Source organism: Grus americana, chromosome Z (genome assembly GCF_028858705.1).
Source record: "Grus americana isolate bGruAme1 chromosome Z, bGruAme1.mat, whole genome shotgun sequence".
NCBI classification, from domain to species: domain Eukaryota; kingdom Metazoa; phylum Chordata; class Aves; order Gruiformes; family Gruidae; genus Grus; species Grus americana.
The window spans coordinates 54,280,523-54,307,501 of NC_072891.1; the positions used below are offsets into that span (position 1 = coordinate 54,280,523).

The 26,979-nt window shown below is 37.6% G+C and overlaps 1 protein-coding gene across 2 annotated transcripts in view; it reads right to left on the reverse strand.

Annotated features, from left to right (window-relative positions):
• The window catches only part of KCMF1 (potassium channel modulatory factor 1), a 52,942-nt gene that overhangs the window by 16,774 nt on the left and 9,189 nt on the right, over positions 1-26,979 (reverse strand). Inside the window, exons 1-2 of one of the 2 annotated variants that reach the window (XM_054809808.1) lie at positions 23,954-24,054; positions 11,157-11,324 (exon numbers count right to left, since the gene is read on the reverse strand). In XM_054809808.1, coding sequence (XP_054665783.1) covers positions 11,157-11,324; positions 23,954-23,993 — 208 coding nt within the window. In that variant the 5' untranslated portion in view covers positions 23,994-24,054. Of the gene's footprint in view, positions 1-11,156; positions 11,325-23,953; positions 24,055-26,979 lie in introns of those variants that run through there. The other variant, XM_054809811.1, reaches the window with a different exon arrangement.

Consider the following 26,979-nt stretch of genomic DNA (forward strand, 5'->3'; position numbering starts at 1 on the left):
TACTTCAATGTAACCACTGCCAAATTAATCTGGTGTTTAATTGAAATGGTTATTTTAATCTTGTATAAAGGTCATAGGCTGATATTCAAGAAGTGTTCAATTACTGATGACAAAAAACCAGATTAAATTTCATTTTCATTAGCAAACACAACATAGTTTTCTAATATTCAGTGGGAGCAAAGACTCCTATGATGATATTGCTAACAGTGCCAAACCTTCACTTTTTCACCACCCTTCTTATCCCATGTACAGGGTCACCTATGGTATTTTTCAACCATAAGTGTTTTCAAAAGCTGAACTTGCAACAGAACCTCAAAAATTTAGATTAAAAGTCCTCAGTGATATCATGTCACTATTCATGCTGTAGTTGAACCACTGCTTCACAATAAGTATTTTTATAAATGTCTCTAATATATAATATAAAAATTGTTAGTGACAAAGGAATCTGTATCTGTTACACACTGGCTGCAACTTTTAAGGTGTTGAATTTAAGCACTTTTGCACTACTCATGAAAAGCAGGCACTTTTAACTTGCTAATGAGAACTTCCCCAAACTTAACATGAAAATTTATTAAACCATGCAAGAAAAGAAACCTTTTCTCTCGTGCCCTCTGCAGGTATTACGTATTCTACAGGAAACATGAATAGACCTCACATTCACATCAAGATAAAAGTGTGATTTTCTCCAGCAAGTAATTTAAAATCTTTTCACTGATATTTTTTCTAGGACTCATTGATAAGTAACTGAAAAATACTCTCATAGAATTATGAATATTCTGCTATAATTAAAAATTGGACAAGCCTGAACAGGTATTAGAACTCATGTTCTGCACCACAAAGCAGTATCCATCTAATGTGTTAGGAATAAGTCCTTCCAACAGCTTAAGTCACAGCTTCCTGAGGTTTATGACATCTGCCACTGATCTCTCTTTAGGAAATGACTAGGAAGAACAGAACAACTTTTGTTTCTGCAGTCTTACAAACGATGATGCATAAGCTAAAAATGTATATATATCTATAATCCATTATATTAATAGATAGTATTTTACATATAACTAGGTTTTGAGGACTAACACTCCAAGACCAATACAGGAAATGAACTTCTTAGTAACATGCTAATATGCAGAGTTAAAGATACAGAATCAGATTGAATACACTGCAGAATACAGTTTATGTTCAGTAAGTCCCTGTTTCTCTTATTTGGAAACTGCTTCCAGAGAATTTAAATGCTGGAGAATGAGAGAAAGATACCCCTTTAATAGGCACAATAAAAAATGCCCAAGTAGACAGCCTTGCCAAAGAAGAAACAATACCTAACACACTGAGCATTTTGACTGGTTTATTGAATTAACTATCACACTAAGCCTGAGTATCATCCTGAATCTAGGTTTACATATTCACGCACATGAGGAAAACATTATGACCAACTATCCAAAGTAAAAAAGTTCCCAGCCAATTAAGTCTTAATTCTCCAAAGCAGCATTTGAGGTCCCAAGAAATGTTTTAATGCAAGAAGGCACAGAACTATTTTTTCATTAGAGAATTGAATTGCTTATCAGATATGATCAAAACAGAACTATAAAGACTGAAAGCATGAACGTAAGTTAGAAGACATGCCCAGAAGATTAGCACCTCCACCCCCAACCTGAAAGTTGTTTATATAGTATTGACACAAACAGATGCCTGGAATCATTACCGGAGGGAAATCCCAAAGGTTGTTGCACAACATGTATCAGGACTCAGTTCTGAATGCATCTGAGTCACCCAACACATGAATGATAGGCATTTCCTTGACAAGTTGTCAGCCGTTCTGCTGGCATCCTAACAACAAGATACATGGTATGTCTTAATTCAAAGCATCTATCCTTACCTGATCCCCTATAAATCCATGGGAAGAACCAGTGAAGCTATGAAGAGGAAGGTCTAGCTTCCCACATTTCCAGGAGAGGTCGCTGGCCAACACTTAAACATAACTGAAGAGGACAATACTACCAGATTGGAAGAAAGCTTCTTAAGTCTGCTTGTTTGGTTTATAAACTACATATCTGTCAGCTTTAAAGCATGTTCTGAATGCTCAAAAGCAGGAACAGCAGCAAATTCCCTCACATCAAAGCTTTTAAAACTATCGGTAATTCTTATGCATTTCTCACAGTAAGCTTGTGTTTATTCTACAAGAGTAAACTGGCACTACCCTCATTCTGGCAGATGACCAGAAAAACTGGGTCTGAGGCAGGATTACACCATTAGCATTCAGAACTCCGACAGTTCCTATGTACAGGTGTTAAGCAACATTATCCTGCAGGATGAACCAATTAGATTTACACTCATGCACAACTATCTTTTGACTTTAATAGCTTCTCTAAAATTACAGCACACATTTCCCAGGTGGTGACCAGTCTTGTTGCCAAGTCTTCCATTCTCCTCTTATTTACATGATATGCAATAAAGATTTATACGAAAATTAACCTGCTCCAAGTTTGAGGTGTTATGGAAGCTGTTTCAGATACAGCACACAGAAGATCTACATAATTCATGGAACTTCAATATTTTGGAGCTCTTAACCAGTGCCAGTTCAGTATGTATTTCACCAAGTATTCCCCTGAAAGTTTCTCCACGAATCACATTCAGACTCCCATTCTGATATAGCCAAAAAGCTGAGTGGCAGTAAAAAAATTACCAATATGCGGCATCATATTCAAACATGAAGAATTTGCATACGTCATGGTTTCAAATAAGGAAAGCATGAACGAAGTTTACATGGGACAAAGTTCTAAGCAGTCACTAAAACAGTCTCTGAATGGATCAGCCATACAGACTCTGGAGCACGATACTCTTTCACAAAAATATATCTGTAAGGCAAAGGATTCGCAGTGATAGTTGTCTAGAACAAATAAATGCAAAATGCTTCAATGAAGACGGATGAAAGAATCCTCTTTACAATTATATGAAGAAAAAATTCTAATTAAAGCAGCTCATTACACACGTTGTTACAGTATATAGCAAAAAAGAAAGCTTTAAGAGCATTCTTATTTATACAGTGTCATTGCACAGATGAAATGTAAACTTCAGTTCAGTGGCCTAAAGACAGAGAGTTGAAACTTAAATAAAGATTCTGGGAACAAAGTAAGATGGACAAACTTTTGAACCAAATAATTAAGAATTCCAAATTCAACTGCATTTAATCTGCCCAAAACAGCACATGCAAACACTATATTGTTCTCTGAAACTCAGTAATTCAACAAAAAAAAAAATCTGCATACCTGTGGGAATAGCAAAAATGCCAGTGACAAACACATTAAAAGCTAATGACAGTTTGTTCAGTTGATACTCTGATTTCCCTCAAGCTTCCATACGATCCTCACTATGATGATCAAATACTATTTACTGATTGGAAAACTGAAATTCTCCATCACTGAAAACACACAAATGCAAGAACACCAAGTCGAATTCTCCTTTGAGGACTCTTTCTAGCTGAGCAGACTCATTTCTGGGAATTTTCTAAGTGCTGGCATCTTATATACTGAACTGGATAAAACAAGAAAATGATGACTCAAAGGGGCAAGCTAATGAAAAAAGGTGCAAATAATCTTATATGCAAATCCTCTAATGAATAAAAGTAATTTATGCATCTACTACCTAAAAAGAAAAAAAATCCTCAAAATTATCAGGTGGTCTAAAAGCCTCTATCTATAAACCTCACTACTTCAAGAATGCGAGTACTGTCAAGTAAGGCAGAAGTACCAACTCCAGCTTCCCAGCTAAGCAAAGGGCACAGGGCCACAAGCAATCTGAAGAGAGTGGTAAATAGATTAGCATGCAGGTAAAACTATCTTTTCCTTCCAGATGTCAAGAATTCAAGCAGTACACGCTGTTCTATCACAGAGGAGAGAGGTTTGATGAATACTGTCAAATCCTGTGTTTCTGGTCCTTGCTTTTACAGAATATGAAACAAGCCATTTATTAATTAAAAAAAATAAAAATCTGAATTCTTTCCAGCCTCCTGATTATACTCCTGCATGTTCTCCCATTCATACCTCCTTCCACATCTTTCTCATAATACACAGCAAACATACATGCACATGACAAATAAAAATGCCTTCATCTGGAAAAAAATAATTAAAAATGCACCTGTCAGAAGTGAAATCAGTCACTGGCAAATCCAAGTATTTTTCCTTTGGAAGTTTATACCTCCCTTCTTTTTTCCTCCTCAACTTTAATCTTTCTCCACCTCTTAAAATCAAAATTTGTTCCTTTTCTAATCTGAAATACAAGTCACCAGGTAAATTTTCTTTTAAACTATAACATAAATTTAAAAAAAAAGGTTGGTAATTAAGTGATATTATGAATGTTTGTGTCTAATTTTAGCATTGAAGTTACTGAATGGATATTTCTCCACCTGTTTCATTTTTACAAGTATTTAAAAAGATCCTAAAAATTATGAACACAGTCATGTTACTGACTATCAAAGGCTCATTTGTGAGGGAAGATCTTAATTAGAGGTAGTACGGGAAAAAATTAAAAGGCCATGCCTCCATGGCAAGGCAACCTACAGTTGTATCGTTTTCATTTACAGTTGTATTACTGTTATGATGCAACTGGCCCATGACTAAACAATTATCCCTTCTGGCCACAAAGAAATCTTTCAGATAACATAATTTGGTTCTTTCCAAATACCTTCCTACACAAGCAGGAGTCCTTAACTCTTCAAACTCCTCTGGATGTCTAAAGCCTTCTCTTCAAAGTAACAAAGATGACAAGTTTGCTTAGTAAAAAAGAAAACCAGACTAAATCACATCCCTCTAGGAGAAAATTCATTACCTATATTGCTTATCAATTAGAGGAAGAATACAAAGGAGTAAGATGATCAGAATACTGCCTAAAGAGGACTCAACAATAATTTTTGAAGTTAGCTTTCAAGCTCAACAGTGTTTAGACATTAAAGCTCTTCTTGGAAAAAAAACCCAAACAAAACGCAAATTTAATGTGAAAACTTGACCAAAAATATGAGCAGTTTTGCTTTATTATTCATCTATAGCTACAGACTGCTTGTATTTAACATTTAAATCTAACATTCTCAAACTTGGCAGGAGGTTAGTAATGACACAGAAGTACAATAGGATTTCTTAGATTAAAAAAAAATCAATCTTTCAAAGAGATTATTCAGGCCCACATTTTATAACAGCTTGTCCTTGCTTTCTGTTAAGACATATTTCTTTATAAGGGTACACAGCAGTCAGGAATTTCAGTTTCACTTTTCTTCATATGAGCAATGTAATTTCAATTTGATATATACATACAGATAAAAATGTTGGTATTATACAAATTGTAGTGTATTTGTTTGAATTTTTCTTTTCAATGTTTGAAGAAACTAAATGGTGGTAACATGCCACATTTTGCAAAGTATATATATTCCTGTATCCCTGATCAAGCAGACATACTATTCAAAACAGTATTACCCTTAAAACTGCTGTTAGTTCTGCTTTGCTGCAGATTTTCTGAACAAAAAACATTCTAAAACCTGCTAGATACTCTGCTATAAACATAGAGAAATAATGCTTACCTACCTTCTATTTATAAACATTAGCATAAAGGAATGGACTGACTGGAATCTTATGAAATTCAGCCCAGCCCTGCCCTGGGCACGCAGACCTGGGCAGCGATGCCAGCAGGACCAGGGAGCAGCTCTGAGGAGATGGTGCTGGGTGCAGAGGGGGCAGCGAGCTGAGCCGGGGCCAGCCATGTGCCTACAGTAGTATGAGTAGGGGTGGTCCCCTCGGCTCAGCACCTGTCAGCCTCATCCGGGCACTGCATCTCATTTAGGGCCTCCTAGTACAGGGGAGACATCACACTGTAGTGAGTTCAGCAGAAGGCCAGTCAGATGGCAGGACTGGAGCACTTGCCCTGTGGGGGGAGGCTGGAGGGCCAGCACTGGTTCAGCCTGCAGCAGAAAGCTTTGGATCACCCAACAGCTGCCCCCATACCTACAAGAATCAAGGAGACACAGTCAGGGTCTTCACAGTGCTACAGTACAGGAGGACAAGAGGATACAAGGAAAAAAATGTCCCCATGTAGACAGGCAGTGGAACAGGACACCCAAACAGCCCCATGCCATCTCCACTCCTAGAGGTTTTCAAGGCTCAGGTGGACAAAGCCCTGACTGAACTGGTCTGACCTCACAGAAGGTTGGACCAGAGACCTCCAGAGATCTCCATAACTATCTTGTGACTGATCCTGTGAAACAAAGATACACACTGATGTAGCTGTATCTAGACTCTAATATTCTGTTAATCACCAATGTCGTCCTGCTTTACAGACTGGAGGGATCTACTCTCAACAGGTGGGATCTCTACTCACCTCACTTGGAACTCTCCCTTTTCACTACAAAGGCAGTGCAAGAGCCACATTTGCTGGGGTAAAATGTCAGCTCAGTTGAATCTGAAAACAGCTGCTCATTCCTTCCAGCCAGAGCATCACTATTTCAGTCTTTCACCAAGTTTCCACTATAGCTGTATCTAGCAGGAAGAAACAGCACATCCTCCATTTTTCTTGATGCAGTTTCATCAGCTGCAGTCCACATCAGCATTCAACCTCACAGCCAGAGAGCACTGGGCTAACTGCTTCAATGTAAGAGACACTGCTGGGGCTGACAATGACTACATGGCAGGTATTCAGTTACTCATCCAGCAGCAGCTGGGTGTTTTGTTTCCTGAGCAGGTGCCAGGGCCCTGAGCTGACCGATAGGCCTTAGCTGCCTTGATCAGCCTCAAATCACACCTCCACACACACACTTGGGCTACATCTAAGGCCTTGACCATCTGGCCATGAACTATACTGCAGCTGTACTCAGCCCTCCTCCTGCCTTAGATGGGTTTATCTCTGTGGACCCCAGAGCTGACTTGTTACACTTGCTTTGTCAGGGACTGTCAATGGGACCCGCTCCTGTTAGCAACCCTGCGCTGCACATGCTGTCAGTGAGGACATTGCTCCTCCCCACGCTGTGGTGACCCTCAGTTCCTGGCTTCATACTCCTTGTGGAGCAGCTGCCCCCCCCCCCCCCAGCAATAAGAACCACATGCTGAAGCAGTGAACAAGCACATACTCTTGCTTGGATAAAGGGAAACAAACAAAAAACCCAACATTCACTGTAGGAACTAAACACTGGAATAGGTTGCCCAGAAGTGGTGAAACTTCCCATGAAGGAAATATTCAAGATTTGGCTTCATGGGATAGCCCAACTTATGTCCCTTGCTTCCAACAGAAGGTCACATTAGATGATGTCCAGAGTTCCCTTCCAAATGAACCAGACTATTGCATGATGCTCTGACTTAGCAAGACACATACTTACCAGACAGATCTTGTTCTAGTGCTTGAAAACAAAACAAACAAACAAAAAAAAAATCACAAAAGCCTCAAGCTAAATTCTGGTGAATCCAGTCAAACCTCACATTACACATTATTCAGGTACCTGTTATTTAAGCAGCTCCCTTTGCATAAGAATTAGGCATAAAAGGTGGCAGGATCTTCTGTCACATAAGCACCTGAGCTGACAACTGCAAGTACACCTCTTCTGTACTTTTATCAAAGTAAGACAGTATGACTTTGGCAGAGAACTCTAGTAACGATTTGTATTACTTTCTTTGCCAGTATAACCCCTTTAAAATGATGGGGGTAATGAGCAAGCCACATGCTTAAAATCATAAAGCATCTTAACAGCTTAGGATTCTTTTTCAGGAGAAAAAAACCTGGGAAATTTGTTCTGAACTTCTCCATTGTCCTGACAAACTGTCCTACAAAAAGCACAAAAGTACAATGACTGCCTGGTAAGCACATTCCTGTTCTTTACATAGGCCTACTACAATTCTGCTCATTGACTGCTCAGAAATAAATTAATTGGATTTGTGCTTTAAAGGCCACTTGTCATTACATATGAGACTTCATCTTTTATTTTAAGCTCTGTCCCTGTTACAGCACCATATCACTGTTGGTATGTGTTTTGAAGCATTTCAGTGTCTCTTGTGGAGACTGAAGAACAACAGCACTGCCATTGTTCTGAATCCCATCTTGCTTCAAAATTAATACTAGGTCATATACTGACGTTTGAAAGACAAATATACTAACCAGATGGTACAAGAGTGAACATATCTGTGGCCAGAAATCACTGGGGCTTTTTATTAGTTTTCAGTGTTCTCACATGGGATCCTAAACTAGTCCAAGTCTCAGGGGAGAAAAAATAAAATCAAAAAATATCAAGATGACAACAAAAGCTCCTTCAGAGCACCTGAAGACCATCTTCTGGCAAAATACTCTGTGACATTATTACAGTACCTAGGAACCCTAAAAACTGATCAGAATTTTCACTGAGGTAAACAATATGTTAACTTTTTCTATGCTAAAACAATCCCAGACACATAGGATCATCCACATGATTAAGCTGTTGACCACAAGCCTTAACTTGGTCACAGCTTTAAGCACAGAGTACTTAAACTCCACAGTTATCCACACATAGACAGTACTGGCCAGAATGGTGATGGGAACTAGAGGTATCAGGTCCTTCTCATCAGCTGCAGATGGACCTTGAGCAAATGGCTCACTGATCCCCAGGTGCACCTTTAAAATCAGAAAAGTGACATTGAGTTCCTCCGAAGTGCTTGCAATAGTTTTGCAACAGAAGGATCCCCCAACTCTGCTTACTTCTCCTTGGTAAAAATATTCATCTTTTACCAGCTGTCCATCTCCCTCCCCACCATCAGCAAAAACTGTAAGTTTACTTCTATTAAAAAGTTTTCTATTAAAAACAGTTTTTATACTTTTGAAACAAACCTCATTACAGACAAGAGTATTGAAGTTTGTCAATAGGCAAGTAAACTACAATTCACACGCCCACTTATACTAACAACCTTCCATTCTGTGCTTCTCCTGAAGTCTTTCTTACTTAGGAAAACTCCCTACTATCATACATTAGAAAACATTCTCCTCATTTGACTTCGCATGTCACTAGGAAGTAACTTCACTACTTCTATGTCATTTAGTTTTACATTGCAAATCTTACCCTTGAGATTATTTTCTTTTAACCCATTAATATCTGAGTCCTTGGTGATTTTTAATATTCATTAGTACAGCTATCCTGACAACTCTGAAACAGATAATTCTAATCTAGTTCCACCATTCATTATTGATTTTCTAATTAAACTTAACATACTCTAGCTCCTAATTTTTTGGATGTTCCTCAAAGTCATGCGATCCCCTTAGCTATACAGGGCCCTTTGAAAAGTTACATTAGTTTCTCTAAGCACCCGTACAACACTGTAAAGGCACACACCTTTATGTCTTACATTCTACAGAGAACTGTAAAATAAAAACATTTTAAGAATTATGCCACAGACCTTCCTGAGCCCTGAAGAATATTTATAAATATTTCCTAATTCAATCTCCAATGTATAAGCTTACAAGGTCACTAGTACTTGGTTACCATCAACCTTTGTTGTGGTTTACAAATGGGGGTGATGTATTCTTTCCCATTTTTGCTCTACAATGTTAATCAAACCAGGAGTCTTGCTGCAGAGCTGAGCTGCAGTTTTATTTTTTCCTAACACTGCTTTTGTGGGAGCAATGCTTGAGTATCAAGCCATATGAAATTTCTAGGACTTGTTTTCTTATTCTTCTTATTTAACGAAGCCACAGTAGCAAAGACCAAGCAATGCAGAAGTAGACCTCGGAATCCTACTACCCATCTCAATACTTAACTGTGAACCTTTTCCCACCTCACCATCTATATTCCTCATGCAGACATAAATAGTAAAAAACAAGCCCTATCTGCCCCCACAACATACACAAATAAAATGCATTAAACCAAAAGATATGGTCAAAGACTTCCAGAAGAGAAATATCCAAATTGCAAGAAACAACATGTATTTCCCTAAATGTTCTCAGGTTCTGCTGATTGGCTTCCCCCCCCACCCCGCCCCGAGAGAAGTGTTTAGAACAAGTTTCCCCACTGCAGTACATTGAAAGCTTTGACATTTAATGTTAGCTTAAGGTTTCATAGCCAGCATGTTTCAGTCCTCTTTCCTCTGTTATGAGCATTTAAGTTCATGGCAATGATGTCCTTTTAAGCCCACATGGAACATCCAAGAATAACTGGTGCTAAGGGGCTAAGAAGCTTGAACTGTGCATCTCAGTGACCTGAATCCTGAATTAATATTCTGTACACAGTGAATTTTAACTTATTAGTGAGACCCAAAAAAAGAAGCCCAAGAAGAAACATACGCAAGCTAAAATGATGGCATTTTCAATAATGCACTAAATTATTTCCTTCCAAATCCTGGATTCCCAGGGCCTGGATTTCTGAAGTCATGACCAGGCAGTCTTAGGCCAAGCGAAGGCCTGAGAATTAAAAGAAAATGAAAGACATCTTCATTCAAAGTCCATTTTGAGAAACCAACTGCATGTTTCTATATATAGCTATTGTCTAATCTTTAAAGCACTAAAGAAGTAGATTTTACTTCTGTTTTAATCAAAAAGGTAAAGAAATAATTTACAAGTCATAAGACTTCAGCTTTTAAGAAATCATTGTATTTAAAGAATTCAAAACGTAAAGAACAATACAGCTAGATTAGTAAAAAAAATTATTAAAATGCTAGCCCCATGGACTTAACATGTAAATGAAATACATGTCGAGCATCAGCAATGTCTTAGAGCAGATGTTTGTCATAGAAGTATCTCATGAATTACAGCTGGTTACTAATATGATGCAATAGAAACAACAAGCAGGATAGGAGACAAGACCAATTAATCTCACCAGGAATTTTCTGCTTGCTGTGACACTTAAGTAAAGCATCCTGGGAAAAGAAGGTTGTCACAACTTCTGAATTGGAAGTTAATTAGGAGTTGTCATTAAGTATATTTATTAGTCTGCTAACCTGCTGTTATAAGACTAAAATAAAGTACATATACACAAGTTAAAAAGAAATATATATATTGGTTCTTGTATGCTAAAATCAAAGAAAACACGCCTGGTTTTTAGAAGGTGAGAACTTGCTCTTATTTTCAGCATACTAATGGGGGAAGTGATTAAGAAATAGAAACATGAAAATCTGGATTATGCTTGTAGATACAACATAGCAGCAAATTTACTAGAGTTTGAAATTATCACTTACCAAAATCTACCCTTGTTAGTATGCACTGCATTGGATGGTCAGTTGTATGCCTTGTCGTCGTTGCACCACTTTCATAACAAGTTGCACACAGATCGTAATCGTAGCAAATTAAACACTTGTATCGGCGACCTCGAAAATTTCCTTTTAAACATGCATCACAGCTGACACCTGTAAACAAATAAAATTGCTTTAAAACAGCAATAAGTGCACTATTTTTGTAAGTGGCAGATTTGTTGCTACTGCCTCTCAACAACTAAAAGAAGCCAGCCATCTCTGACATGTGCAGCTGACACAAGACTCAGTTTTTAAATGTATTTACTCTCTGAAAATTGGGATCTTAAATTCTTCAAGTAAAATAAGGGCAAACTCAACCTATTATTATTTCAGATGCTTAAGTTAAAATCTCTTTGGATGCACCTTCCTACAGGCACCTTTACATGGTAGTATTGACTTGTATTTTGACTGTTCAGATAGGAATCTTGAGCAGAACACTCTTAAAATCTCAACAATATAATGGCTGATTGAAAGAAAAAACACAAAAAACCACAACAATAAGCAAACGAACCACTGGCAAAAATGCACTAGCTTTTCAGCCTTCACTTCCTAATACTTTAAATTTGGAAAAACACTATAACCATGCCTGACATTATATGTGGGGTAGAAATCAGGACCTTTTCCCATTTTAAATAACAGAAAAAAAGATTTTTTTTTTTTTTAAGTTAGGCTGCATAAGTTCTCTCCACCCTGTTTCTTTCTCAAGCTCAATCTTTGCATTATAAGGTAGTTGCACTGTATGTGTCAGAGAAAGGCTTTATAGCTTCCAAAGCTTCTCATTTTTCTCTGTGTGGTTTCAGTTCTCCTTTGGTTACTTAGTTAAGTGCAGGAGAAGTGTCATCATCTTGTAATCTGTCAAATATAACGTAAACTTCCCTCAATTGCAGTAGCACATTAAGGGCCTCCATGAAAGAAACCAGTGTATACTATGAAGGCAGTATTTTGACCAACATCCTCTTTCAGCTCAGCTAAGACATGTTCTTCATAGCTTGGTACAAGCACAGACAACTTTAGAGAAACTGCCAGAATGGAATAGTCACATTAGCCAACCCCTCTCCTTTTTTAAGCCTAATTGCAAGGACTGGTGTTAACTACAGAATTTTTTTTTTTTTTTTTTCATTTTTTGTTCTGTTACTCCACTCTGTAGCACCTGAACAGAAGCTTTACCACATGTAATACAAGAGTGTAACAATAAGTAATTTCTTTTAAATCTGCTACTCATTCAAACAATTTCATCATCATTTAGATGAATCGTGGACAACACTATTGTATCATTTTTTCCTTTAGTTCCTTTACCTACAGGGATAGCTTAAGGCATTATCTAATTGTTTCTAATGTTTAAGCACCATGCTTATATAAATACTGAACCTGTTTCTTTAGTTGCCTCACTCAGCATCTGCTTTGAAAGCACCACTCTGCATAAAGAATGTATTAGAAGAAAACATTTCAAGAATCTTTTTTAATAGGCTCAAAGAAGTACATTTTCAGGATGGCCCTGTTACCATCTTCAAAGTTTGGGATTTTTCCATCTTTCTCACTTGACATGCTTTTCTCTGAAGTTTCATCCATAAACTCTGAAGGATCTGTAACAATCTTTGATTATTTGGACACTGACAGTGACCAAACTTCTGAAAATACCTGCTTGGTAACTCTGTAGAATTAATTTAATTGCCTCTGTTGGTTTGTTTGCCTTTTTTTTTTTTTCTCCATGTAGAGATTGAAAAAATTTCACCTATGCAGGATCCGTATCTCCCAACAATGCATGCTAAGCACAAAACACTTATCAGTTATTGGCAGCACTGCAAGTCTTTTTGTTGCCTACTAAACCTTCTAGAGAACAGGTGATCTGGAAGTTAGACATCACACTGACATAAGCAGACTAGTTCAACCTAGAGTCTATATCAGATACCAACAGCTCTCCAGATGAAGTATGGTTCTCCAATGAGTCATTTTCCCCACCTTCTTCCTTTAAGCTCAAACCAGTTGATTTAATGCAAACATAAGCCTCTTTGCAACAGTCAAACTCCTGTCACAAGTTCTCTCAAACATCTAGATCATTCCTACTTGAAGATACACATTTTTAAAAAAGTTTTCATTTACAAGTTTTCTTCATGCCAATACTTCTCCATATCATTCCAGACTACAACCCCCATACACGTTGTGATATTAACTTTGGAGAAATTCAGCCATAAACATAAATCACAACATAATGTTTGTATTTAAAACTTAGGAACATTTCCAGGGGAAGCATACAACAAGGTCTTTAACAACAGATGAATTTTGCATCTTATGATCAATTATCAGGAAGTCTACAATCTGAGTGGAACAGAAAGAAACTAATATTAGCCTAACACATCACTATGGCTGGTAAATCAGAACAAACAAGTAACAAAGTTAGATACAGCATGCTGCCTACAACTCTCAAGGTTAATATTTTGCCACAACTACCACATCCTCCTCTTCGAGAAATAGGCTCACAGCAGGGGATCTACCATGTTACTTTTATATCCTTTTGTGTAGCAGAAAAGGAAAGCCACAAAAGGGAAAATTATAATTAAATTAACAGCCTCAGTTTGGGAGCTAAACTCATGCTTAAATCCCCAGATCTCCCCCCTGAATCCAGCAGGACCTCTTTTCTAGAGGCTACATCACTTATTTTTTCCTCCCTTTTTACACAGTCTCACCAAAGTCAGGTCTGTTAGATTTTCCTGTTCTTCCTCAAGCCTATTACTTAGCTACCAAAACCTCACCCAACCTATCCAACCTCGGATCTGGAAACTGAAATACCCAGGCAAGTAATCTCCCCCCACCCTATTCTTTCTACTACAGTAAACACTTTTATTTCCTTATCAAAGCTTTGGGTTTTTCATTTTTCTCTAATCATTATATCAACTGAAATTCCAAAAGTTCTTTTCCCTGCACAAAACCCAAACACTCAAAGATAACATATTCCAGTCAGCACTGCATGTCTTTTACTCGATGCCTATGCAACGTTTGCCTGCATTTACCTTACATTTGCAAATACAGCAAGTATGTTACATATTCAAAAATGTCAGATTGAACTGGATGCATGCATATTAATCACAAGTTTTGATAAAAAAAGCATATTCTGGAGGGGTTCACTTTGAAGCAGGAAACAAAAGCAAACAACCAACCAAAAGAAGAGCCTAAACAGTGCGGGACAAGGATTTAGATAGTCTGCATACATTTCTGACTTGCATGAAACACTACTGACTTTTAAAAGCATCCTTGAATTAAATCCTATTAACCCCAAATGAATTGCTATTCAGTGAGAACTTCTGATTCACCTTTTGCAAAGCAACAATTTGGAATTATCAGAGTAAGAAATATCCATTTTAATTACAGATTACATTTTCATTATCATAGATGATAGTGGTGGCTTCCTCAAATTTTTTTCTACTTTGTTACTGCTACACAAGTACCCACATATACTGCATAACATGTATCAGGACTAATTAAAACCTTGCTGCTCACTGAAAAAGAATGTTGAGTTTTAATGCAACACTGTTCCACTAGAGGGTAGCATTGTGCTAAAAGCCTAAGGAGTTTTGGTTCACTTCAATCATCAAGCTCCAAGTTCTGAAAGTTTCTTCAGCAGTATTCCCTCACAATATCAACAGTCTCAGTCTCTCCAGCTTCACATTTTGAGTGAAATTAATAAGGAGATATTTGAGTCCCCATACGTTTTAAACTTCAATATAAAATTCTTACTACTTATGTTAAGTCATCCCACATCTTCACCTAATCCAGCTCAATGACTTCAGGTAAGATATTATCACACAAGCATGTTATATATAGCCTGCTGAATAGTGATGTTTAAAAAAAAGCCAACCTCCTCCTCCCCCTCCCAAATCTTTCATACTTTTTTATTAATAGCCAAATATAATTTACTCTTATGACATAGAATTGGTTTTGCTAGAAATTAACAAAAATTAAGCACTTTCTCCTGGGTTTGACAGACCAAAGACATCACATAGTCTGATTTCATAACAGAGAGAATAATGCTGGACAGACTGTGGTTCAAATATCACATATATCAGGATTGATTTGATTTCACAACTACAAGCAAAGCTAAGGTATAACATCAATTAAAGGGTCCTGAATATCCTATTACTGCCTTGTATAGACACCCATTTGTAACAGAGCAAAGTTTTTCCCCCCCCATTTGGCCTCCTCAGATACTATGGGCAATCAGAATAATAATATTAGAAGCCAAATAATCTGACCCAGATAAAAATCATCTGAGAAACTGAACTCAGCATTTTTTTTTTCTTATGAAGAACATATGGTCAAAGATAAGGTATGCAGAAACACTGGAATATGTTCCTGCCTCAAACAATGTGAGCTGCTAAACTTTATCAATACTTTGGATATATCATTTAATTTTTAGAAATTTCAGAGAAAGTGCCATCCACTAATCACTAGAAAACATTTAAAACACATATGAAGCCTGCATCTCAAGTATTCAAACAGTGAAGACAGCAACATTTAGCGCTCATAATCCTTGTGCTATCCCTGAGAATTAAACTCCTTTTGTTGTTTTAGCAACACATTGAAAACATTAGGCTCATGGGTAGTTTCACCATTTAACATTCCTGTCAACAGCTAAATGTCCAAAACTTTCTGGCCTGTAATTTAGGTACTGTTTTTAATTCAGCAGTGCTCAGAGCGAGGATCACTCAATTTCTTCAATGTCCAATACAAATACAAAATTAGCCTGTCAATGATTTCTTCTCCAGAATGAAAATGCCAGTTTGTCAAGCATTTCTTTCTACCCTACATGAAATACTAAAGGGGTTCACCCATCTCAAAGACTGACAGAATTACATGCAATTTCAGGGGGACTGGACAAACTTCAAGGTTTCTGCTTGCAAAATTACCTTTCAAAAATCCCAACTTAAGGATACAAGTGAAAATTAAAAAAGTTGTGCTGCCTCTGTTGTGGTACAAGAGGTGCAACCTGTATACTGCAGGAGCATATATGCCATCTGATAACATTAAAAAAGAAATGGCAAATGTTTCCTTCTTTAATAGCCTCACCTCTTAATGCAGACTACTGCCTAATTTGAGAGGTTAGTTTCTAGGAACAGAAACTTCTGTTGTTTCTGTGAAAATTTCACCAGAAATTCAGCCAAACCATAAAAGTTTATTTTTATTTCTTCTCACGTGTTTACTCAAGCAGATTGTGAAGATAAACATCAGGAAAACCTACAACACAGAGCATACTCCATCACCCTTGCGGCTCCAAGTGCTGAACAGAAGATTCACACGCCACACCCTAGAAGTAACTAAAAATGCTTCTATCCCCTCACACATCCTGTGCACAACAGGGCTGAACATGCAGTATCTTCCTATAGCACAGTAGAAGAAGCAGCAACCAGACTAGCATGTCTGCAAAAAGAACCAGTAGGATTAAAGCTGCAGGCAGAGATGATGTTGACTTGGAATTGGACAAAAAGAGGGGAGGCAAGTGAGGGAATCAGGCCAGTGTTAGAACAGAAGCAAAAAAAGACTTTTGTTTTCTGAAGAGCACTCCTCCTTCCTCTTCAGAGTCTGGAGTAGAAACCACCAAATCTTGTTGTTTCCCTGTTGTCGAAAAGTTGCATGAAGCCCACCTGCACACAGAGCGTCTGGTACTTGGCTAGAGCTGGCTTAAAAAGAAAGAATTTAGCAGTACAGCTGGCCCAGCAAGTTCCAGCCTTGGTCCTAACACATGTCAGTCTGCTACTAAAAGGAGTTTTTCCATTTTAACTTTTGTGTCTCAAGTTGTGGAAGTTATACACAGAACAGTTTCAGTCATCTAGGGCATCAGGAACAACTGATTAGTAAGCACTGCAAAACATGCTCAACACTATTGCAGGAATCATACAGGAAGAATAGAGATGCCTCCCCACCACAACACAGTCACCTGCCTTTCCTGTGAAACTGTCCTTTTTTCTCTGGAATTCCCTGATTTGCTAATTTGTCATGCCTTCCAATTCTGACACAAGAACCTCACAGAGCAGACTGCCTCAGATGAGTTTCTGATGTGCAATAGAATAAATGTCTCTATTTCATCCTGTACACTGAGGCAGTCAGGAGTGTCCCAGACACAAACTGTTATCTGGCCAAGTAGTTAAACTTATGATCTTAAGGCCTATATGTAAGGGATGAAATAAAGTTGTGCTAATTAGCTTCATTTTGCTGATTCCTAACTTGGATTTGTAACCTTGATAAGTCAGTCCATCCATTTCTATTTGTATACACAATTTATTTTAAGAATGTAGTAATAAAACCAGCCAAACAACAAGACCATTACAACCATTTATATTTCCCTAAAACACCATCAAAAACTCATTGAATACTGAAAAGTCACTCAACATCTCTTCTCCAGATCCAACTTCAACAGGAAAGCTGCAATATCTAAACGTAACAAGTAGGGCTGGTTTTACTCTTTAAAAAAGCGCCCACATACTGAAATGCATACTAACAAAGCATTTGTAGTTCTTCAACATCTTAATCAAAAAATTCCTAAGTAGTCCTAGTTTAGGATTTACTACTCACAGGCAGGTTGCACGTATGTCATATGTAGCAATCATATTGCCCAGTAGATGGCATCCCATGACACCAGTGACATTTATACAGCAGGTCCAAGAACAACTTTGCCACCATTCATGCAAATATAAACACCAAGTGAACATTTTAATTTTTTTTAAAAACTGATCCCAGAAACACTGTTGGTTTCACTACCACCTTAGCTGAAACTAGCTGAAAGAGCTAAGTTGTTTTCTTACAATCCCAGATGGATGACATTATGACATTAACACTCAACTAGTAAGCCCTGTGCATGCAACTTTCTTCTAAATATTACTGTATAAAAAAAAATCCAGTCAAACAAAAAATCTATATGAATTTATCGATCACTGTCCAAAAAACGTTGTAAAGTTCACTTGGCCAAGTACTAAATCACTGAAAAAGGAGATACTATACAAATATTTCTGTAATATGAGGTTTAAATATTGCTCATTTATTCTGACCTGAAACAGGCCAAAATAGGTTCTGTACAAGCACACACACATAACCTCAATTGGTTCTTGTCAACATTAAACATATATTCTCTCTACCCAATAAAAAGAGCAAGTACTTTCTTTATAAACATTGTACATACAAATCTGCAGATTCTTTCATCTCTCTAAATATACTGCTGGGACACCACCTACATAAACCAGAAACTGCTCTAGACACTGCTGAAAACTCTGGACTTACTACCTAGACATCATTTTACCAAGAATCACTATACGGCCTCATATGCAAAACAACTACTTTCCTGGTAAGCTAGGTGGAATACCTTCCCATCCCCACAATAGAGAACAAACTTGTCTACACTGAAAAGACAAAATAATGCATGTCCTTGTGCCAAAATACAGAAAGCAAGCATGGATGAAAAAAGGATTTTAACAAGTTTGTAGGAGTTCCAGGAAATTCCTTCAGATAAGATGAGAAAGCAGCTGCAGGAGACCAATTCTCAAAACACATTTAATTAGTCTACCCTTCTTCTATCTAAGCAATTGTGTTTAGCAAAATACAAATGTGGAATCCAACTTCACTGGAGGAGAGCTATTACGCTTGAAACGTCATAGACTAGTATTTGCTGTGCCTTCTATTTTCTGTTTTATTACTTTTGCAAGTTACTCCAAACACCACAAAACAGAAACAAACCACTTTCTCCAGATACTAGCCCAAGAAAAAGTGTATTAAATAGTTACTGACAATCCAAATAGCGTTTTCTAGGCTTCATATCCTGATCAGACTCTTCACTAATTGTTCCTTAAATTCAGAGAGAAGAAACTAGGTTACAGTTTTAAGTCCTGGCCTCCTACAGCATAAAGATGTTTTCACTCAGAGTATCACAGACTTCTATATTTTCAACAAAAAATGTCAAGTATCTTCTCTAAATAGAGTATTACATTTAACATATCTAAACATTTACAAACCAGCAGAACTCTTAACCTGTCATGAGAACTGATTCACAGTGAAAGGTTTTGCCAGACATGTTTAAGACTTAAGTAGAAACTATAAACAGTGTACACTGCAAGGATTTTTGATCAAGCAGATTTAGATTTCTAATATAATATTTGATACTGTCTTACATCTCTCTTATCATTCAATTAATATAATTTAATTTGGCCATCAAAACCATCACAGCATGACAGCCAGCTAAAGTACTGTAAACACATTAAAACTAAACAAATTTCAACACCTTTATCAGAGTGCAGAAAGTTTGCAATGTGGCAAAGGGAACTGGCACCAGACATGACCTTATTTAATAACTCTGTTAATCTAGACAATGGCAAACAGCATGTGAATTCTATTAACAGAAAAATACTTAAACTGAGACAGCTGTAAACAGTGCCAGGGCAAGAAAGTAATAGTAACAGCACTGGGCTAAATCCTGTATCTAGCACAATCTATGCCAAAGTTTCTCATTTAATAGGACACAACCAGGTTCCTCAGTTTCTTCCAGGACTACAGAAACAACAGAAATATTCAGCTCAGGCAAATACAAACTGAAAGATAACTGGGCTGAGGTGGGAAGAACACCACACACAAATGTGTTTTATAGGTGTAATAAACATGAAGGAACACCAAGAAAATCCTAAAAAAATTAAACAAAGAACTGTTACTTCTCTGCTGAGCCCTGCCAGAATTGAGGAAGTCTTCTCAGAAAATAAACCTTTGTATATGTTGGTTTAGAGTGTTATTTAAGAAGAGTGACAAAAAAAAAGGAGAAACAAACAAGGAGAATGAGACACATGTCCAGTCGGGCACAGGAAATCACTGAGTAGTATGGCTTAACTGAGCAGAGAAGTTAAAGTGCCTGAAGATAGTCTTGACTCTTTTTTCTATGAGCCACTCTTTCAGGTATGTAAGAGAAAAACATCAATACTCAACACACCTGGCAGAGGCAAAGTTAATCAGTTTTCCTTGTAAATTCTTATCTTTGCAAAGAGCTTAGAAGAAATTAAATACTTTATTTAGGTACACCCTATGCATAGCTCTGGTGTCTGGAATACACAGCTTTACTTCCTTTTGCACCATCAGACTCTTTCCTGACCCTCCTATACTTAGACATTCCCCAAATATGCAAGCATGACAAGCTTTTCTCCCCTGCAGCACAGAAAAGAGGTAAGATTTAGCACATGGAGCAACGCAGGAAGCAGGCAGCCCTGGCTGGGCAACCACAGAGCTAGAAGTGAAAGACAGTTTTCATGCAGCAAGTGTTCCGGCTATCGCAGTAATGCCTTGTGATTACAACATGTCTCACAATAGCTGAGGCTTGCAGTAAAGGCTCACACAGGGTGGTCTGGAAATACACAGACTTTTCACGTCAGGAAAACACATCCACAAAGCAACTGGGAGAGGGAGGGAAAGAACAAGCGGTTCTGCTCTTCACTAAACAAAGCAGCAATGCCTGGCACACGGCAGGCAGCCATACCTAGATTCCTCCTGATCACCCAGTTAACTATGTTTACAGAGAGGAGCACAAGAAAACTTTCAAACTTAGAGCCTGCTTTCAAAATTACCATTTTGAATGGCACCACAATGTCATAAAAGGAATTTATCTTTTCTTAACACCACAAGACGTCTAGGAACTTGTAAAAATAATTGAGTCTCTCTGAACACAAGACAGAAAGATAACACAAATTTATTTTTAAAAATGGCAACAGGAGGTTAAAAACCTACAGTACGTCCATTTAAGTAGTAGCAATGTTCCACCCTGGGCTTTCTCAGGCATTTTTCTTACTATGAACATAAACGGACTGCCTTGGCAACCACTTTTACTCCCACTCTTTGTTACAGAGAACAGCTTCTCAGGCTGATAACATGCCTACAGAACTACAATTGCTTATGATGTGAAAGCTACACCAGAAAATTGTTGTGGGAAATGCAGTATCCTAAAGCAAACACAGGGTTTGTGCCTACTTTGGTCAGGTTTTAAGTTTGTTCCATTCCTCTCTGCCCTTCTTTCTGATTCTCTGTGGCACATATTTCTTCGCTAATTGCTCATATGTTCCCTGTATCGGCAACCCAGCCATTTGCTAGCCACCCCAAATGCCCGCCTTTCTCTTTCCTCCTCTCTTCAGGAGGAGTTTCATTTAGCTTTTTTAGTTTTAGTTGCTTTTTTTTCCTTCTCCTCTTATACCACATATGCATAAAGACCAAAGATGATCAGAATATTACCTTCTGAACACTTCCCTGACAGTCCCATCCATCCTTTACATATATACCCAACTTACTTTTCAGAATAATTTACTATCCATCCTATTTGAAAATGAGTCAGACCATTTTCCTAAATAGCTTTCAATCTATCACTAAACACTACAAGCCATCACTGATTTACACAGATCAGTTCATGAATCTTCACTGCCTTTTTTTTACTGTAATTAGCTCAATCTTTTAAACAAGACGACTTGTTTATTCAAGAAAAAATGCTTAAAAAATATTTCTGTTCAAACCTGTCCTCAAAGTACAACTGATTCTCAGGAAAAAAAAAAAATCACTACACAATGGGATTTTTTAATCCAACAACTAAAAAAAGAAAGCATCACTTGGGACAAATACAAGAAAAAAAAGAGGGTGTCATGTCTGACAGACATGACACCAAGGGATCAATTTACTGTAGAAAACATGAAATACAAGTTCATCAGCTTTACTATTATTTTGCCATAAAATTCCAATCATATAAATCAATTTAAGGACAGGGAGAACTCATTTTTATTCCTAGAATTGAAAGCAGCCACCTACAATTTCAAAGAGAAAAAACAATCTGTATTTTTATCTGTATAGAAACTGAAGCTACATTTAAGGTCATATTTAGAGCACCTATTTTCTGAACAAAACAACCACTGTGGTTTCCATGTAACTTTTGTTGCAGGTAGAAACATTAAATGCAGAATAAAGACCAAAAAAATGAGGTTTTTGATCTAGCCTGCCAAAATTCAGATCCCTCAAATCCTCATGTTAAATTTTAATGAAGCAAATTGCCAAGCACTCTGACTTATACCACAAGAGTCAGACAGGTACAATTCAGACAAAATCCTTCTGCAGCCCCTCATCCTTACACTGCACAGGAGACAGAGTGATTCAGCCTTGCTCTAGAACAAAACATTCAGAATTAAAAAACCAAAACATTTGGAAAACTGCATTTGCACAAAGGATCAACAGCCAGATGAAAACAGTCTGAAACTTACAGTTGCAGACAATTAGTACAGGAACCTAATCTAAGAAAAAACCCAACACAAACCTTATTTCCCAGAGTTCTAAAAATTTGGAAATTGAGCTTTAACAAAAAGCCATTTTTCTAAATGAAAATAACAGTGATTTATAGAGAAGTTTTTCTTTATAATTCTTGTAGTTCAGAAAAAAGCAGGTGCCTAATAATACAGCATTTTATCAAAACAGACAAAACGTACCTCACTTCATAATTTAAGAAACAAGAGAGAGCATCAAAACTCACTAGATCTCACTACTCCTTACTATAGGCTCAGATGCCATGCTGCAATTCCAAAATGCATGTATTGAAAACAGTATTTTAAGGCTAAAGGAATAAGCAACTGTACAAACAAATCTTGATGGATCTTCATTGAAAGCAGTTTAAGTAACCTGCCTATTAGGGAAGAAAAAAAAAAAAGAGTGCTATAATATAAAGATACCACTGAAGAAAACCTACATAACAAAGCTGGGTAAGGTGGAGACACCAGAGATATTTTCACTGTTTTAGTTCAATTTCTGCATCTTGGAAGCACAGACATAAAGTGTTCATACCACTGAAAACCACTTTTTCTTTACATTTGCAGACTAACTTATAAGCTCTATTCTCCATTTCCCCCCAGACTATGCTTGAGTTCCACACAGAACAGTAGTTTTCACCCACTAAACTGCTGAACTATTTCAAGTTCTCAGATGTTTATGAGCAAAAACACACTCATACATGCATCTTCTGTAATTAGGCCCTTCTTTAAACACACAAATATTTTTCAAGACTGCCTCACTGCACACTGTGTTGGATTCTCAAGTTTGATTTGGGAATGCATGTTGAACATGCAACCAATTTTAACCACAAAAATAGCACAGCCTTCTAGTCTACAGATACCCGTAACTGAAACTGGGTACAAGCGTGAAACTATCCATTTACTTTGGCAGTCTTCAAGGTCTTGTCACTGGGGAGCAGGGATGAAGAGAGACCTTCAGCCCATTCAGCAGAGTATCTACATTCCTGGTACAACTTTAAGCCAACTGAGTTCTCCATCAACTGTTACAACACACCAGCTCCTACAGGAAAGAGTAAGCATTAACTACTTTCCTTCCAGACTCTTCTGCATGTGCTACAGCTGGCAGCTGCCCTACTTCACTGATACACCTCTCAGCTGAGCAATGAAACTCAGAAGCAATTCAGCACCTCATACCTTCCCAAAGCTTACAGTTCTTTATGTTAATTTTTCAGGAAGAAAGAGGTATGACACTACACCTGAAGTACCATCCACATAAAATGTTTTGAAGGTAGAGTTTTGAAGCTTTTTTTGGATTTGCAGACATCTTTCAGTACAGGTAACAGACCCACATACAGCAGCTTAGAGCCTATGGTACAGCCAGTAGTGAGTCCATTTTTCTTACGTATAATTAAGAAGACACCTTACAATTGTTGCAGGAGAAAAACAAAGATTCACAACCCTATTACCTACACATTTCTTTAGTCTTCTTTACCCCTAAGGTCTGCTTCATCTTGAATATAAGTCATCCAATCATTCGAAGTATTTTCTCTGTAGTTTCTCATTTCTGAGACATTCCTCGGAGTCCCAACAGCTTCTCTAGAGTTCCTGGATTAAATGGAAGAAACTACAGTATGGACCTTTACAACTGCTATACACTGCCAAGATTGCCAAATGCTTAGCACCATGAAAGAGCATGTAGGCACAGTGTCATCTTACAGATTAGGGACATTTAATGCAATGTCCTGTTACACAAGAAAGTGTGTATTTTCTTCAAAAGCATTAATTTATTAATAGAGACATTAGAAGAAAGGAAAAATAGGTTTGGAAGAAGCTCAACACAAAGTTTAATGCAAGCACTGCAAACAGTATTCATCAGCTGCTGACATGAAATACTTGCTCTGAAAAAAACCACATCATGGTATTCCTTAGAGCTAGAGTCTGGAGTCCTGCACCTCAATCCATTATCACCCCAAAGTTCTTTATTCTTGGCTAGATAACTGTATTCTGGCATGTAATTCTCAATTCTCCTTCAGCTTTCTGGACACTTTCCTTGAATTCCTAATGTTTCCAGAACAAAATACTAACTGAGCTTTGAGGTACAGTGAGAATGACACCTCCCAGTAACTGGCTCCAATATTACCCAGCTCTTATGTATTGTAATAGGCTACAAAATATCCCCAAAACCCATTAAAACTCTCCATTCTTTTTTTTTTTAATGTGACATCATCAGTTAAACTTGAGGATCTGCCTCCTGCAGATCATCTGCTTCTAAGTAAACTTCAGACAGCAGTTTGGAGTAACACAAGAATGTTACTGATAGCAACGTGGTACCACTAGAAATTTGACTAGTAAGAGTCAATTTTCTAAGGAATCTTCACTTTATAAGTGAAGGTTATATTCTAAGGAATCTTCATTTCTAAGTCTTCACTTGTGAAGCCACTCTTCAACAGGAAAATCTCAAGCTCTTTTCTCAGCTCCTGGTAAAAAGTCTTCAAGAATAAGAAACACTTGGTATGCTGTCAGATCCTGCCTGGCAATTCACAGGCCTTATGTCAGAATAACCTGGGAGAAGATCCTTGCAAATCATAACATCCATTCTTTCTGCATTCAGGAGGGCAATAGGTTTATTCACCTTTGCAGATTCCCAAAACTGAACATAACCAAGGGAGAGAAGAGGTGGAAAATGTATCAGACCTCCTCCTGAGTCAAGACACTCTGCACAGCTTCTACTCCATCTTCTTAAATGTGTAAGGTATCTAATTAATATAATTAACAAATACAAGTCTAAACAATAAAAAAAAGTTGGTCATGGTTTACAGCGGAAGTAACCAACTTCCTTCCATCTGTGGAGTCAGAGATCAAACTACACTTACTGACATTGTCATTTTATCAGAACAGTACAAATGATAGCAAGGGAATGGAATTAAGATCATCTGAGCTATCTTATGCACATCTAGATTGAAAAAAGTTTAGTCATGATGTAGAAAGCTCTGCATTCTCTACAGCTTACTTTTGCAAAGCTTAGGTGTCTTTCTTCAAGGGCATCCTAATTCTCTTTCCCAATCTTCCCTCATTTTCTACAGCTAGGTTTAGTGAGAGAGTCTACTCTGGACATGTGCAAAATATTACCAACAATAACTCAGGTGCTGGAGTTAGTGGCCTTATTTACTTTCGGAAAGTAAAGAGATATTTGGAAACTTCTGTGGTAGAACTAGGTCTGTCCAGTTGTGACCTGTGTTCCACCACTACTGCTTTTGGTGAAGCTGCTCTCACAGACCTGATTTCACCAGTGAATCACAAGGTGCTTCTCACTACAGAAATTTTCCGCTTGCAGAGACAATCCACACCTCAGCTTGCACACTGATATACACATAATACCCATACACTAAACACTGTTTGTTAGGCACATCTGATCATTACTGCCTACATTAAAAGCATACACAAGTATTTGCAATAATTCAAACATTTGCTTTGTTGAAGTGAAGGTGAGGTGATGGTATCCTGAGTACAGACCAGCTTTTGTGCCCAAACCACAGACTTCTTCAGAGCTAATTTCATTCTATCACAAAAGAAAGTCCAACCAACAAAGGCTTGTAGTCAAGACTCCCAGCAGTTTCAAATTCATTCCAGGTGAACACTGGTTTCTAAGCATGTACAGCTAATACACAAACTGCTAAGTGATGCAAAAAATGCATCACCACTAAAACTGAGCATTGTTTCTTCTTATTACTGTTTCTTTACTTACTTGGAAGTAAAGACAGAAGTTACTGGCAATCACACAAGGAGTCTTTACATCTATATCCTAACGCGCTGCAGACCCTGAAAATCTTCTCTGATCTATTGCTACTGGAGCTAGGATACTTGAGATAACTATCAAGAGAATATCCACCAGCTCACAGCAGTGCTCTCCAACCAGACACCTCCAGGATGCCTCCATTTAGCCTCCAAGTAATTGTAATGTTGTTCTAGGCACATGCCCAGGTGTTTACCTCCAGAAGCTGCCATGAAGTTCCTGCCATACCATCAAGCATCTGGAGAGCAACTCTGTTGGCCTGCATGGGTGCAGAATTTGTTTAGAAATTGGTTTAAAACTACAATCCTAATATGAAGACTGACATTCTCAACCCACTTTATCCCATCTGTCACATTAATTCAACTTCTACATTAACTGTTTATACATAAAGACTTCACCTCATCCTTTCAATTTGTTAGGGTGAATACAATCTAAGAGAGCTAGCCAATAGTAAATGTCTTCAGCCAAGAATACTGGCTGCTTTAGTATCAATAAGCTAACAGAAGTCAGACCTTAAATACCATTTACACTAGGAATCAACTGTTACTGAAGAGTTTTGTAAACAGTGACTCTCCTCAACAAGTAATTAAAGGATTCATCAGTCATAACATAGACCAGGAAGTAAAATTTTCACTACTAAAGCCACCTTGTCTCCTCTAACAAAAAAACAACACACAAATCCATCTCTGTAATAGGTCAGAAA